Consider the following 15,838-nt stretch of genomic DNA (forward strand, 5'->3'; position numbering starts at 1 on the left):
CAGTTGCTTTAACATGATTGTTGTTTTTTAAATATGAACTTTTTGGTGCTCGAAGTAAAAGTAAGATAAAATTGTGAGTAGTTCTTATCGAAGGATTGCGTTTGGCAATCTAGAAATTGGTTAAATCTTTTTGACAAATATGACAATATATGGTTTTATTATTATTGTTGTTACAACAACATATGCGTCCTATAAATAGTAATAATGACATCTTTGATGTTAATTTGAGGGCACAAAGGCAATAAATAAATAAAAGGCATTTGTTTTATATCTTTTAAGTAATTGAGTAATGTGAAAGAGAAAGACAAAAATGATTAAGTGAAGGCTATTTATTACTACTTGAGAAAGAAAATTGAAACTTTATTGCAGTAGGAGAGGAGACCTTCCAAGCAGTCAACAACATCTTCTAAGAGTTTGATATGGAAAGCACTAAACCTCAAAAAAGGTTATTTTGGGTTCTCAGTTTAATAAAAACAAATTATATCAGGAACAAGTACAAAAAAATAACAAATAAGAAGACATAATTAGAAAATGTTGTCACCAAATAACCACTTCAAAGGATCTTTCTTTAGTCATGGTATGAACAAATCTTCCGCTTTCAAATACTATTCGGTAGCATCTAATTTTAACAATTCCCGTTCGGTTCTCCAACAAAGCTAACCTGTATCAGAATGTATTCACATTGCACAGGCTCGAAGTCGCCACAAGCATCAGACGACATCGTTCAATAACTCACCATCGCTTTATTGCATCATCAGTAGTATCATCTCACATCTACTCGTTCTTGATCTGTTAAAAACTTAGCTTTGCTTTGTATCCAACAAAAATTCAGAACCCTCCACTTCTTTTAACTTGCAACCTCAATGACCTCAGCTTCGGTATCACTGTAATCTCCCCAACATTTGGATGGTTTTTCCTCAATAACTATAGTACTAGTAGAATCTTTCACTGTTTCGGTATGCCCAGCAGCAGGAACTGTATCGGCTTCATTTTCTTCTGTTTTGGTATCAGGGTTTAAGTTAACTACAGATTCATCTTCTTCAGGCTTTTCTTCAGTTTCCTGTGATTCACATCCACCTTCTATTGAGGACTTTTCGGCACTCTCTTCTGCTGTAGCCGCCTCAGTAGTATTGTTTTCTACACTAGTGTCAACATTCACCAAACATGGTGATTCTACTGGACTGACTGGAGATATTGGAAAGCCATTCTGAGTTACCGCAATACCATTTAATGGTGCTGGATATCCATTTGGGGACACAGGATAACCATTTGGGGATGTTATATAGCCATTTGGAGATACCGGATAGCCATTGGGAGCCCAAGGTTGGCCTGGTACAAACTCAGCTGCATGGGGGTTCATTATTCTAGGAGGACTGAAATGGTTTCCATCAACAATGTGTTGTTCACCATTATGGTAAGTTGTTTTGTTTCGCGAAACACGGTTTCCAGCTCGGTTGAAGCCACCAGACAACCGTGGACCATATGGAACCCTTGCTGTTGCTGACTGGTGAGGTGATCTCCTGACGGGATTGACCGTCAGCATAGGAGGAATGTTTACAGGAGGGGGCAAAATTCCTCCATGCTCTTTGAATCCAGGAACTGGGATAGTGCCAAAGATGGGAATTGTTGTTGGATTGAATGGAGGTGCAGCTGCAGACAGTTTCTTTGTTGACTCCTTCCCAGTTTCGGTTTCATCCTGCTTTTCTCCTTCAGTTGGCAATTGATTATCAACTGTGTCACTATTGGGTGAATCGCAAGGTTTTTCATCTGCGTCTCCTGTTTTTGCATTTGCATCAGAGGGGATCTGTTTCTCTATATCTTTCTCCTGCCCTGCTGCTTCAGGCTGCTCGTTTTTACTGGCCATAGAGTTTTTAGAAGCAACAGACTTTTCAACTCCAATGTTTTTCAAATCAATATTTTTAGTTTCCACTTCCACATCTCCAACAATGAGAGTCTTCCCAACCTTGAAGGATACATCTACAGCAGATTTTTCAGCCTTAGCATGTTTTTTTTCACTGTCAAGATTTTTAGTTTTCTCCTCAGAATCCGATGTTTGTTTCACTTCTACAGGCTTCTGAACTTTGTTTGCACCTGCATCCTTTACAGTTGACACTTCACTAAGAGGGGCATCTGTTGCAGCACTCTCCTGGCTCACCTGAGAGTTATTTTCGAGGGGAAGGGGATCTTTCGGTAGTTGTTCTGCCACAGCCTTAACAATTGTCCCAGGTGGAGCCAAAGCAACTTCTTTGTAGGAAAAAAGTTTTCCGGCTGCCTGAACACTTGGACTAGGAGAAGCCTTGGGAACTGAATCTAATGAAGCTGGGGTAACTGGGGTAACTGGGGCTGATTTTGGGTTTGATGGTCTCTCTGCTCCACCATTAACTGGTGTGGCTGGGTTAGCTAACTTGGGACTGAAGCTCGCACTTTTACTGAACTTTTTGGTAGGGTTACTGGTTGAAGCATTAGGCTCGTTTGGGGACGTCTTTGCTGGTACAAAATTATTGGGTTTTCCTCGATGTCTCGTTTGAGATGGATTGATAAAGTTAGTGTTTAGTTTTGCGAGACTTGGCCTCCTTGAACCAGAAGGCTTGCGACCTGTAAGTGAACGACCTTTGGGAACAGCTTCTTGCCATCCTTCATCTGAGATGTCATCCTCTGCTAAATCAACATTTGTACTCAGCACAACTGATTGATCAGGTTGGCTTGAATCAGGTTTCTCATTACTAGGCTCTGCAATCTGAACTTCTGATTCAGATTTGTTTTCTTTATCACTTGAGTGTTCGGCAGATGGAAAACTAGGCAACACAAGTTCATCCTTTGGATACTCATCTGAGACTGCTTCCTCATTTTGCCCTAATTTTCCTTTGACCTGGGTGGTGAAGAGAAATTGCTTCCCTTTTAGATTGTTTCAACAAGAAACAAGTAAAATATAAGATATTAAAACTAGGGATTGTTTTCTTACCTTAGAACGAGCTCTTTTTTGGGCTTCTCTTGCTTTCATATCAGCATCTGGGGTGATATAATCCAGAAGGTCTGACACACTGATTAGATTCAGAAAAAGAGTGAGAGAACCAATTGTTAGAGTCTAGAACCATGAAATTATGTTACTGAAAAAGAAACTATGAGCAAAGCATGAGGTACATACATACATATATCCAATTTATTAACAAGAGCAAACATTACCTAGTCAACTAAACAATCATGTCCATAAACAAAGATGTTAATAAAGTTACAACCATTACCTTAAATGACCTTTGCTAGAGATGGAAGCATCTGGCTTTGGAGTACCGTTACGTGCAGCTTCTTGTTGCTCCAGGGCCTTAGATTCGAAATACTCAAGCCATGCAGCCGCATCCTGAAAAATTTCGGAAAGCATATCAATTGGAGAACTAAATCACACAATATGATAGGATTTGACCATCAAATACTATGAGCAAAGATAGTCTACCTGAGTACGTAAATCCTCAGACCCAAGCTTTGCCTGCAAAATTTGTAGGGTGGTCTGTTCATGCTGTACACTCAAGGAGTACGCTTCCATCAAAGAGAGCGCAATGGCTATGGCATGATAGCTGGCAGCAGTCTGAAAAATGAAAGAAAAAAAAATAAAAAAAAAGGAGAGAGAAACATGAGTAATGATTGTAAATACTGAACGTGGTAAACACACAAAATAATTAATGGTTCATATGGTTGGCAAAAGTCCCGAACACATTATTAGAAGAGCAAGAAAGTAAACTAAAATTAAGTGTTGGTAAGATGCAGAGAACACTTTGACAAGCATTTGTGTTCTTAAGGTGACTTGTAGCACATAATCATTTTGAGAGAGAAAGAGGGGTGACCTGTATGTGGTCAGCTCCAAGTAGTCTCTGATTACACTTCAGAGCTTCATGGAGATATCTTAGAGCAACATGCACATTCCCCAAACCTTCTTCCATCATAGCTACATTTATGTACGTTGCAGCAGTGTTGGGATGAGAAGGACCGCACGTTAAGTGTAAAAGGTATAGTGCACGATTGACATACCTAGTTCAAAGAAGAACATAGAGTGATTTGCAAAATATTAATGACCAAGTGTTGAAACATTATGATTCAAATGAACAGCAGCATATCATAACGTCTTGCTATTTAATTATTAATCAATTAATATATCCATATCCATTAAGTTTATGGTAGAATAAAACATTTAATGTCAAGTTAGCTGAGCTTTAGTTTATTCAGAGGTTGTCTTGTAAAATATGGATTTGATGCTATTTTTGTGTGAAACTAAATAAAAGGTGCATAACTAGAATGTATGAAGTAACTTTTTCAGTTGAGATAAATATGGAAGCATACTTCAGAGCCAATTCTGTGTGTTGAAGTCGATAGTAGAATACAGCAAGATCCCCATAACTCTTCATCGTGTCAGGATGATCGAGTCCAAGTTCTCTCTCATTGATATCCAGTGCTTTTTGTTGATAAATGGTAGCCTGATTCAAGTAACCGGAGCTTTGTCAAATTCTCTAAATTTATAAATTTTAAAATCAAATCTTGATTGATTTGTTCTCAAATCACTATAATTCAAAGTATACTTCTATTAATTTATTGCATCTTTCATTCTTACAAGGATTAGGTCATATTGAATGGTAGTATTTATGACTAGCTATGCGGTAAATACCTGATTGAAGTCCCCAGTATGATAGAGTACCACAGCCAGAAGACTATATGCTCCTGCTGTCATTCTGTGATAAGGTCCACACACCGACACAAGTTTTGCGAGCGCCTTCATGATCGAATATCAAAAAGTTGTTAACTCAACAATTGAAATTAAGTACAACCATGACATTAAAGAAAAGAATTGAATTACTGTATATTGTTTGATGAATGCTTCTTTTTATGTATATATATATATATATATATGTATATTTAAAGGAGCCATACCTTAGTTCCGAAATTAACAGCATCCTCCAGTTTGCCTTTGTCCAAGGAAGTTTTTGATGATTCCAATAGTGTACGCCCATCAGCAGATGAACAAGCAACATGCTGTAGAAGGAAGTAATAGATTTAATGCATATTATTATAAATTTAATGGGAACTGAATACCCACTAGCTATATTGTAAAAGTAACCAGTTTAAATGTGTATTCACCTTGTAAACAGGTACCATGCTTATGATGTCTGATTTCTGAAAAGGAGATGCACTGTCCATATCATAGTCTTTTGGTACAAGCTCAAGTCCCACCTGAGGAATGTTTGTTAAGTATTAATGAAGATTGCTAATATTACTAAAAGACCTCACAAATACAGAAAACATTCTGGTTATTGTCTACCTTGTGGCACAATCCACGAAGAATAGCATACTTCCTTAGGTCCTGGCCATTTTCACATTTCCATTGCCACCCGAATCTCTTTGAAAGGAAAGTTTCCACCCACCTCCATTTTAATTTTCCATCGTCTGTGGAATTTGCATTAACATTTTCAGTTGAAGGTGTTCCGAGCAATATATTTAAACACGATGCTATTGATGCAGCCAAGTCAGCAATATTATCGACTGCTGCTATGACAGCTTGTAGTATGTGTTTGTAGGCTCTAACAAGCATCTCATGTATGCAGAGTGATTGCACGTGAGGGAGCTTATCAGCAAGCTCAACCTAACATGACACAAAAAAACATAAAAACTCTGTTCAGATCTGATATGTTAGCCAGATAATTCCATTAAGATAATAGCATAGTAACTTTTCTCTAGAATCTGATAGCCTAGCCAGTCGCATTCTAGTAAGCATGTTGAGAAAATAAAATGAAGCAATTAACTAATTACATTAGAAAACATGAAAAATAAAATTAAGAATGGATTTTTACCACGCGTCCCAGGGAACACATTTGCAGACCACGGGTGTGCATAAAATCAGTTAATGTTCTTCCATCAACTGGTGAAAGTTCCAGTGAGCCAAAATCTGCCACCTAATAATGAAGACGAAACACCTTAAATGTATCAAGACCATAACATCTAAGGTCAAGGGGGTAACAAAACAACAAGATCATTTGAGAATTTACCAGTTTGGGAAGTGCAGTATCAGCATAGTATGTGTGTGCCATTTCAATCAACTCGTCAGGAGACTGTCAAAGTAAATACAGCTAAGAGATTATGCATTATATGAGGTTAGATCAAAGAAAAAAAACACTCAAGCAAATTTCCAAAGAATGACCTAGTGTAAAACATTTCATAGGTCTTCTCCTGATAGATGAATTTCCATCTAAAACATAAACAAACAAATTGTTGCATAATGGTCATTAAGAGTGATCAGAAAACAAACCTTAAGGTGAAGCCCAGTATCTGATTCTTTAAGGCGCAAGTATGATTCTTTAAGGCGCAAGTATGCAGCTTCAGGAAGCAGATTTTTCCATATTTCTGACATTTCTTTTTCCACATCTTGTTTTTCGATTTCCTTCTGATTAGCATCTGCATTTTTGTTAATGTCAAGGTTGTTACCTGCAGTGACTTCTTTCCCCTGTTCGGTTTTGCCGCTCTTAACATCTATTTTCTTCTTAATTTCCTTCAGCAGTCCACCTTGCTTCCCAAGACCTTTAACCGCCGGCTCATGTTTAGCCTCTTCAGTTTTTTTGGTCTCTGTTTTTCCTGATGCCTGATTTTGCAAATGTTGCACCCAACATGCTCCTAACTCCCATCTGATAGATTTCTTTTGCTTAGTGGGTTCTTCCTGCAACCTTGATAAACTTTCTTCTAGTACTTTTCGTACCAACGACTTAGCAGACTCTGAATTTTCATGATCTGAACTCTGTAGTTTTTGAGGTGAAGAAAACTTGTGTAATAGCATTCTCAGGCTGAGCAAGTGATAGAAAAATATGTATGAGTAACTATAAACACATACAAATACCATTTAACTGTAGAAGAAAAAACCCAAATTATGAGTGTTTGATTGATTTTCCTTTCTAATTATTGCACTACAAATAGTTGAAATACCTGTTGACGTTCAAGGCATTGGCACCTCCTTCAGGCTGGTCCTCAATCTCAATGTCCTGAGGAATAGGACTTCCCTCCCAATTTACCTCAGTGGAAACTTTTACAACGGCTGTGAAGCCACAATGTCTAAGAACTACAACACCTAAAGTCGCAGTATCCTACAAGATCAAATGACGTTAAAAGATAATTAAAAACGACTTCCTGTGAGATTATAAAAAAGCATTGACAGCAACCAACATACTCACATGAACAGTTGCACTTTCATCTGCTGTAACACCTTTGAGTAAATTTCTCTGAGCAAGCTCATCTTGTGACATTCCAAGAACCTGACTTCCATCATTTTTAGAATCCAACTTGGTACTTGCATCAGGCACATCTCTTGTCACCTTAATGATTACATCCCCAAATCTTTCCTCGTGGACAAGGGAGACGGTAGGATCATTCAAGGAGTCTTGGTTAGTGTCAATAACACTCCTAATTACTGCAACAGCTTGATGAACGGACATGTCAACAAATAGGCTGTGAAGCAGAAAGGCTTTCCTATCTCTAATTTGCCGCTCTTCTGCTGTTTTACATGGCATTGCAGCCAAAACTGCAAATTCTTTTGCCCAAGGCCTATGATCACGTTTTCCATCTCTTCCCTGTCCACCACCATTTCCACCCCAGTTTTCGTCCTCCACAGGAAGCGGTGGGAAAACTGAAGGATTATCAGCAACAACAGGAGGAACAACCCATGTGTTTGCTCGGAAACCATAAGGAAGATTGCCAAACTAAAATGTAACAATTGATTAAGTCTGTTAGTTATCTTTTACCGCCAAGTGATAGGCATAGAAGTTTTCATCAGAGTTTATATTTTACCTTATTGTGCTCGGTAAAAGCCTTCATTAAAGCATTGTATGCCTGCACGCAAAATCGCACTTCAAAGATTACTAGGGAAACATACATGTTATATAATTCCAAAATATTCTTTTGAATAGAAACTTAGCAAAAAAACTCGAAGACATAAAACTGTGAAGAACATAATCAAAGGAGAAAATGGGGACTTACAGCTTCAAATGCCCTGCTGATTTGCTGAAGAAGACCAATCAAAGAGTGACTCAAAAGAAGACGTTTCCCAGAAGGATAAAACCCTTTCCTTGAGGCAACAATTGTCGTTGGCTTCCCATTACATACTCGGACCTGCACATACAGTTACATACTATTTTAGTGTTAAAACACTACAATAAACCAAAAATAAAGTCCTCAATTTGAATGGTAATAATAACAGTAGAAAAAATCTATAGCACACATTCAAATGGGTGTTTTAGTACATCACCTATCTATTTCGACATTTTGAGAATTTTTTAGTCTAATTTGTTTTTTTAACATTAGTGTACGTTATAGTTAGTTATGATATGAGTAATTTATAAAGTTTAGATTGTTGCTTGAACCCGAATAACCACAACAAAGTACACAATCATCAATTTTTTTTTTTTTGTCTAAATGCATAAATAGACTTTCTGTAAGAATAAGAAGCACAGAGCAAAATTAGCTAGCAAGAGAAAACCTTACGTCAATTTTGAAAAAGTCATCTTCTGTCTTATCCTCATGAAATGGACGATTAGACCTTCGAATATCTACCAAAACAAACAACACAAAACATCAAATCAAAAAACACATTCTCCTCTCCATACAACCATTTCCACAAACACTTCGTACGCCACCTAAACAGAATCAATCATAAACAACTTCTCAACTCACAGTGAAGAGGAGGCGTGAGGTGAGAGAAAGAAAAGAAATCATAGAATTGTCCAAGCTTCGGAGGCGGACACATCGAGACCGCCGGATCTCCACAGTCTCCTCCTCCAGTCTTCGCCTCATTACTCGAACTTTTCTGAACACCACCGGCGATGGCGGTTGTTCCCGGATTCTTCTCGCCGGCGCCGGCATTGACAGTGTTCGTAGTAGTAGTAGCAGAAGCAGCATTTGAACCGGTTTCCGTGTCGTTGGAAGAAGATTCCTTAGGGCTTGGTCGGACGGCGAGCTTCGAGGAGGAGGAGCCGAAGGAGGTGGTACAGGCGACTATATCGAGAAGCCGCCGTATGTGAGCCACCGCAAGCTCTTCCGTATAATCCTCTGTTAATATTAAATAAATAATGAGCAATTATAGTGTACGGTTAATTGCACGGTAAGATGGGTGGTGGTGAGAGTTTTGATTGAATGAGGTTGGGTGTACGGTGTACCTTCAACGATTGTGAGGTGGCATGGTTTAAGAGAGAGGATGTCCACCGAATCTTTCAGTCTGGGTCCTCGCACCTGATCAAAATATACATACAAGGTTGAGAGAGTTTTAGTTTGGTGGTGAGTGCTCACTTCAATGATATTTGTTTTTTTCTCCTTAAAACAAATAAATTAAAATTCAATTTACATAAATAAATTGTCAAAATTCATTACCATTTCTTAACAAAAAAAAAAAAAATTATATAGAATACTAATTTTTTTTAAAAAAAATTACATTTTTACATTTAAATAATTTTTGTTTATATATTTTTACAATTTTTTTAGAAAAACAACACTAAAACAACAAAAAAAATTATATAAAAATAGCATGAAAATAACATTAAAATAACAACAACAAATTAACAAGAGTACAATATAAAAAAACCGTGTTTTCTGTAAATAAAATAAAAAAAATTGTAAAAATATTTAAAATTCTGTGAAACTGTCTTTTTGTAATTTTTTTGTTATTTTAGTGTATTTATGAAATAATTTCAAAAAATAATATACTGAAATTTATATTTTGAGAAAATTATAAACTTAATGTATTTTTATAAAATATTTTTTTTTCATTTAAAAAGTTATTTTATATGAAATAAATAATATGGAAGAATTAGTTGAAATAACAATTATTAGACAATTACCTTAAATTATTTTTCTTTTTTTTAATCATTATTTTTTTTAGAACCAACCAGTTAATATGTGAATGCACAATATTTTATATAATTTACACAAAATAATAAATTTAAAGTATTTGTTTTGTATTGCAAACTGAAACATATAAAAATAATAAACGTGTCCAAAAAAAAAATCAATATTAAAAATATAACTAACATTTCTATACGTATTTATTAGACTCAATTCTCAATTAATATGTAGTCATATTAATTAGATGCACAAATATGCAAATATATCTATACTAGTATATCCGCCGTCCTATATTATTGAATAATTAATATCAATAAACAAAACAGATTGAGAAATTAAATGATTTTTTTTTTGGTATATTTTGGGGTTAAATGGCATTTAATTTCGGGTGTAAAAAAACAATTTATTATGTAGGATTTGTTATGTAATTATACTTCGAAGAGGTAAATAAATAAAAATAAAAATAAAAAATAATAACAATGTCATCTCAATTCTTTTTCTTACCCCTTCTTCTAACTTTTAAATTTTTTATCTTAATACTTCACATAAGAATATTTATAATAATTTAAAAAAATATGTTTTATTCAATAATAACAATAATAATTTAAAATATATTAACATGTTAAAAGTGCAAAAAGGAGTGACTTGTTTTACCACACATATGAATTATATACATTTTTTTACATTTTTGGAGAAATTAAGTTTAGACTTTCTATTTCTGAGAAGAAATGCATACCATGTTTTCAATATTTGGTTCTATAATTTCAAATTGTACAATACTTTGGTATCATGAGTTTAAATTAGTCGATAAATTTTAACAATATATTAATTTAAGTAACTAAATTTGAATTGAAAATCCATAAAATAAAAGGCAATCTAGTCATGTTGATAAAAATTTGAGCTCATATTATTAAATATATGTATAATTTTAAATTACAAAATACTAAATCTGTATTCTGATAAAAACACAAAATATGAAACAAACATTCATCCAAAATACAAAATGTATTTAATGGTGCATTTTCTTTATTACTAAATACTCAATTGGAAACTTTTCACATGAACAAAAAGTAAGAAACTCAAAATCTAACTTTTTAAAAAGTAGATTTTGTTCAACACCAACAATAATAATAATAGTAGAATTATGAAAAAGAAAAGAGAAAAGAAATAGAAATTAAGATGAGGATACTATTTAAAGCTATTGTTTAAAGTAAAAATAACCAAAACCACCCATATAATTAAAATAAGTATTGGATTATTAATTATGATAGTTGTTAATTAAGAGAGAGATTAGAAGGATGGATTATTAATTAGTGGTGGTGCAATGAAGAAAAGTGAGTATTAAAGATTAGGTGGGGTCCAGAAGATGACACGTAAGCAGTGTCGGAATGAGAAACAAAACCAATATAAATATACGTACCTCATGTGATAAGGAGTAATTGGTCAAATGACATGTCTCCACATGCACTCCCAACAGCTTTCTCACATCTAAGATCCTGTCCGTAGATATACCCTACCATATGATATCCCATAAATTTATAATTAACAAATTATTACATACAATACAATACACCCAAATTAATTAATTAAATAGGTAGTAATAAAGACCATTTATCATCTATTCAAAAAACAAATACTAACCTTAAGGGTCACTTGTGACTCTTCTGGTGTTTCAACCGAAATTTCAATTACCGTTGGCAAAACTGCAAAACAAAATATTAGTATTACATTACATTATTATTATTATTTAAGAAACTACTTTTAAAAGCTGTATACATATATATAACATACACTTAAGTCTAATAAATATTAATAATACGATTTTTCAACTTGGCCTGACTGACCCCATATGAGCTGAATTCACCACTAATTAATGATAACATAACCACATAAAAGTACATAAATATAATAATAATTTTTGCTCTTTTTAGAAACAAACTGAAACGAAATTATAATACATGATATTACATATACAGCTATAGAGAGAGAGAGAGAAGATTTGAATTGAACTACGTACCTTTCTCTTCTTTCTTCTTCTTATCTCCTTTAGCTTTATGTGGCTTAGCTTTGCTTGCCTTAGGAGCCATTGCAGTAGTAAACTATTTGGTTCTGTCTTTCTTTATCTTTTAATTATATGTATAGAGAGAGTTGAGTCTAGCTATATAATAAGATTATAAGACAATATTCCAAACAAATAATAATTTCAATATTCAGTCTCAAATTCCCAACAAGAGAACTAATTAAAATATGCAAATTCCCCAAGCAATATTAATACCCAATATAGGAAAAATGAAAATCTTATCTATTTTTCCGGTAGAAAAGAAAGAAGAAGAATATAGTACATAGTGAGACTGAGAGTGAATATATTGGAAAAGTTATTGGTTTTTTTTTGGTCTACAACTCCCAATGGGAAAGGGACTGAGTTCTAAATGGGAAAGAAATAAAATGGTGAAGTGTTTATGAGAAGAATGATTATTATGAACATTTCATTTATGATAAAGAAGAGAGAGAAAGAGAAAGAGATAGTAATAAGAGAAGAAGGTTATGTAATATAAGAGAGAGGAGAGAGAAAGAGAGAGTATTAGAGATAGGATAAGGTAAGAGGCAATAAGAGGGAAGGGAAGGCAGTGGCTTATGCAAAAATACAGACCAAAACAAGAGCTAGAGAATATAAGGCTAGCAATTTCGGGCCTCTCATTTTTCCACAACTCTATAACCTTCTCTCTCTCTCTTTCTTACACGTCATCATCATCATATTTTCTCACTCTTTTTTTATTGAATTTCTATCTCTTTCTCAATCTTTTTATATGGACTTAGCTAGATACATATACATATAAATATTCAAATATAAAAAGTATAAGCTTATTGATTAAAGGGTTCAATATAAATGTATGTATATATCATTCATATTCTCCTAGGTTGGTTCTTAATTTCATGAATGATATGAGTGAGGAATTATCACACGTGTACGTATTTTTATTTTTTGCTCTAATTAATAAGAATTTTCATATATAGAATGATTTTATTATATATGAAAATTGCATACCCTTACTTTGATGATCATTTTGATCGTATAATTATCTAAAGATGAAGTGACATGAGGGGCAATACTTTCTCCACGAAGTGTTATAGAAACTTATTATTTTTATTATAATTAATTAACTTTTATTTTTACACTCAAACATAAATTAATAAAATTAATAAAATCATAATGTAAACCACCTCCCTATAGTCAAACAAATTAATAAAATGTCTTAATTTTCTATGTGTAGTCTTTTTCATTCAAAGTAGTTTACCACCACTCAAATATTTTGTTCCACTGTGAACTTCTTTATCATTTTAAATTTTATTCACTATAGGGTAAACTCATCCGGATAATTTACTAATTAATGATTCATAATTTAGTGAAATATATACTTATTTATTTGTCTATAATTTACTAATTAATTAGTACAAAAAATCTTAAAATTATAATGTGCGCGCAACCTATAATATTGAAGTATCATCATCACATTAAAAAATGAGCAACGTTTGTTATACAATATAATATAATCAACCCTAGTTATTAATCATGAAGTTATATGTTATTATAATCTCTATTTGTGATATAACTACATATGAAAGTTTTAATTAGAGTGTATTAGTGAAGGTAGTTAGTTAGTACAGGCTATCCTTTTTCTGTTAGTTAGTTATAAAGTTGTGTGTGTTAGGGAGTGTAAAGGAGATTAGTTGGTTATAGTTACATTGTTTATTACAGTTGGTTAGTGGCTAATTAGTTACACAGTTATATTTACTTTGTGTAAAGCCTGTATATATATATATATATTTATATATATATATATCAATGTATCTAACTCATAATAATATGAAGTTATTCTTTCAGCTCAATCTTTTTTTGTCTTTCTTCTTCCTCTTTTCTCTTTTTTCTGTCGTTCATCATAGTTAGATACAACACTAGATCAAACATGGTATCAGAGTTTTTTCCTCCATTAATGGCGAATGTAACTATTAAGGGTGCTGGCACTACCTCCTCTGATCTTCAAGCAGCTCAAACGATTCCTAATCCATCAACAACTCCTGGAATCGAACTCGTGAAATAAAGCACATTTACTCATGGTCCTATTTACTTCAGCCATACACTCTCAGTAAAGCTCAATGGTCACAATTTTCTTCTTTAAAAACAGCAAGTTCTTACTGTTGGAAATTATTTTACCAGGATCTTAGATTTACTCACAAGTATGTTGATTAACATCCTAAATATGAACTTTCTAAAACGATGAAATAAACACATATAAAGTTTAGTAAACCTTACATTGGGTGCAGCGGAATTAAATGACTCCTTCCGTTCAGATATCTAGCCCTTGATTCCTTTCTGTAGCAGAGCATTATCAATATCTGAACCTGGATCTCTTTCTCTGATTCTTTAGTCCTGAAACTCCTTCTCGCTGAAAGTCTTTCTTCACGATCTTCCTCACTATGATTGAGGTATCACTTGTTGTGTGTGGGCACTACTCTAACACTAAGAATTTCGAAATTCAAGAGGGAAGAAAGAGAGAGGGAGTCGTCGGCCAGATAGGGAGAGAGAAGGCTCAGATTTTTCTCTGAAGGAAAAATAGAAAATTTAAGTGTTATTTTCCTGAAGCTTTCACTATCTATTTATAGCATTCCACTAGGGTTAGGTTTGAATTATTTGGCATTAAAATAATGAAAATATCAGAGGGAAAAACCCTACAAAAGTGGTCGGCCATGCATAGTGGATTTGGGCCTCACTTTTTGCAATTTTGCAGTTTTATCTTTTCTGCATCTGATTTTCTCAAAAATGCCAATTTTTAAATTCAACCATTTAAATGCCAATTCTAACTATTTAATAACTATAAATAATTATTAAATAATATTGTCATTTATCATATTTATTAATTGAACCAAACGTAGTATCATAATTAACAAATATGCCCCTAAAACTCTTTATTTACAATTTCGCCCTTACTTAGTGAAAAATTCACAAATAGACATAGTCTAATTTGAGAATTATAATTGATTAATCAAAACCAATTATATGAGTCTTACAAGCAATATTATCTCAACTAGTGGGGGGACCATGGGTCTATATAACCGAGCTTCCAATAAGCAGATCAAGAATTTATAACCTAAATTCACTGACTTATTAATTCTTCGTTGAATCCACGCATAGAACTTATAATTGCACTCTCAGTATATAGAATGCTCTATATGTTCCACCATATAGACACATCATTAGTTATCCATTGTTATAATTCTAATTTGATCAATGATCCTCTATATGAATGATCTACACTGTAAAGGGATTAGATTACCGTTACACCCTACAATGTATTTAATCCTTAAAACACTTAACCCCGTATAAATGATATTTCAGCTTATGTGAAATGAGATCTCCACCATTTATTTTCGTTTGGTCAAGCTCGAAGGAGATCATCCTTTACTTACTATTCGCCAGATAGAAGCTATAGATTCCATGTTTATGTTAGTGCTCCCACTCAATTGCACTACCGTGTTCCCAAAATGTACGTATCACCCTGACCTAAAAGTAGGCTTAACTAACAAATCAAAGAACACGAATAGCCTCTTGAGATTGACCCTAATCATAACAGGATTAAGATCATTTGATATAGGATCAACTAGGCGATATTGACTTGAATAGATATTACGGTAAGTTTAATAAATCTAAGTCAAAGTTCAATATCGGTCCCTTCCGATGCATACTCCATGCATCCAACCTGAGCTTTACTTTAACCAATGCTCTGGAAAGAACATAGCATTTCTCCAAATGCAAGTAAACTCTTGTTGTAGATTATCATATCAGTAAAACCCTGTGTCTGATAAATCTAAGAAACTTTATTCACATAGTCATGTTTACTTTCCAATGTGTTGACAGCACAATAAACAGGATCAAGTATGTGAAAAGGGTTTCAGACGAATTCATACATTATGTACATATAAT

The 15,838-nt window shown here is 33.8% G+C and overlaps 1 protein-coding gene across 1 annotated transcript; it reads right to left on the reverse strand.

Moving 5' to 3' along the window:
• Positions 1 to 328: 328 nt before the first annotated feature.
• LOC115694744 (protein REDUCED CHLOROPLAST COVERAGE 2) lies at positions 329 to 12,462 on the reverse strand. The gene is made up of 23 exons (XM_030621837.2): positions 11,876 to 12,462; positions 11,500 to 11,561; positions 11,279 to 11,371; positions 9,177 to 9,249; positions 8,695 to 9,069; positions 8,506 to 8,570; positions 8,002 to 8,133; positions 7,813 to 7,854; positions 7,200 to 7,724; positions 6,955 to 7,112; positions 6,287 to 6,815; positions 6,027 to 6,089; positions 5,832 to 5,933; positions 5,303 to 5,623; positions 5,122 to 5,214; positions 4,915 to 5,016; positions 4,652 to 4,756; positions 4,330 to 4,463; positions 3,837 to 4,020; positions 3,449 to 3,580; positions 3,243 to 3,355; positions 2,963 to 3,041; positions 329 to 2,869 (listed from the first exon to the last, which is right to left on the reverse strand). The coding sequence occupies exons 1-23, from the start codon at positions 11,943 to 11,945 to the stop codon at positions 848 to 850; spliced, it is 5,574 nt and encodes a 1,857-aa protein (XP_030477697.2). The 5' UTR covers positions 11,946 to 12,462; the 3' UTR covers positions 329 to 847.
• Between the last annotated feature and the right edge of the window lie 3,376 nt (positions 12,463 to 15,838).

This window comes from Cannabis sativa, chromosome 6, assembly GCF_029168945.1.
Source record: "Cannabis sativa cultivar Pink pepper isolate KNU-18-1 chromosome 6, ASM2916894v1, whole genome shotgun sequence".
Classification (NCBI taxonomy): Eukaryota; Viridiplantae; Streptophyta; class Magnoliopsida; order Rosales; family Cannabaceae; genus Cannabis; species Cannabis sativa.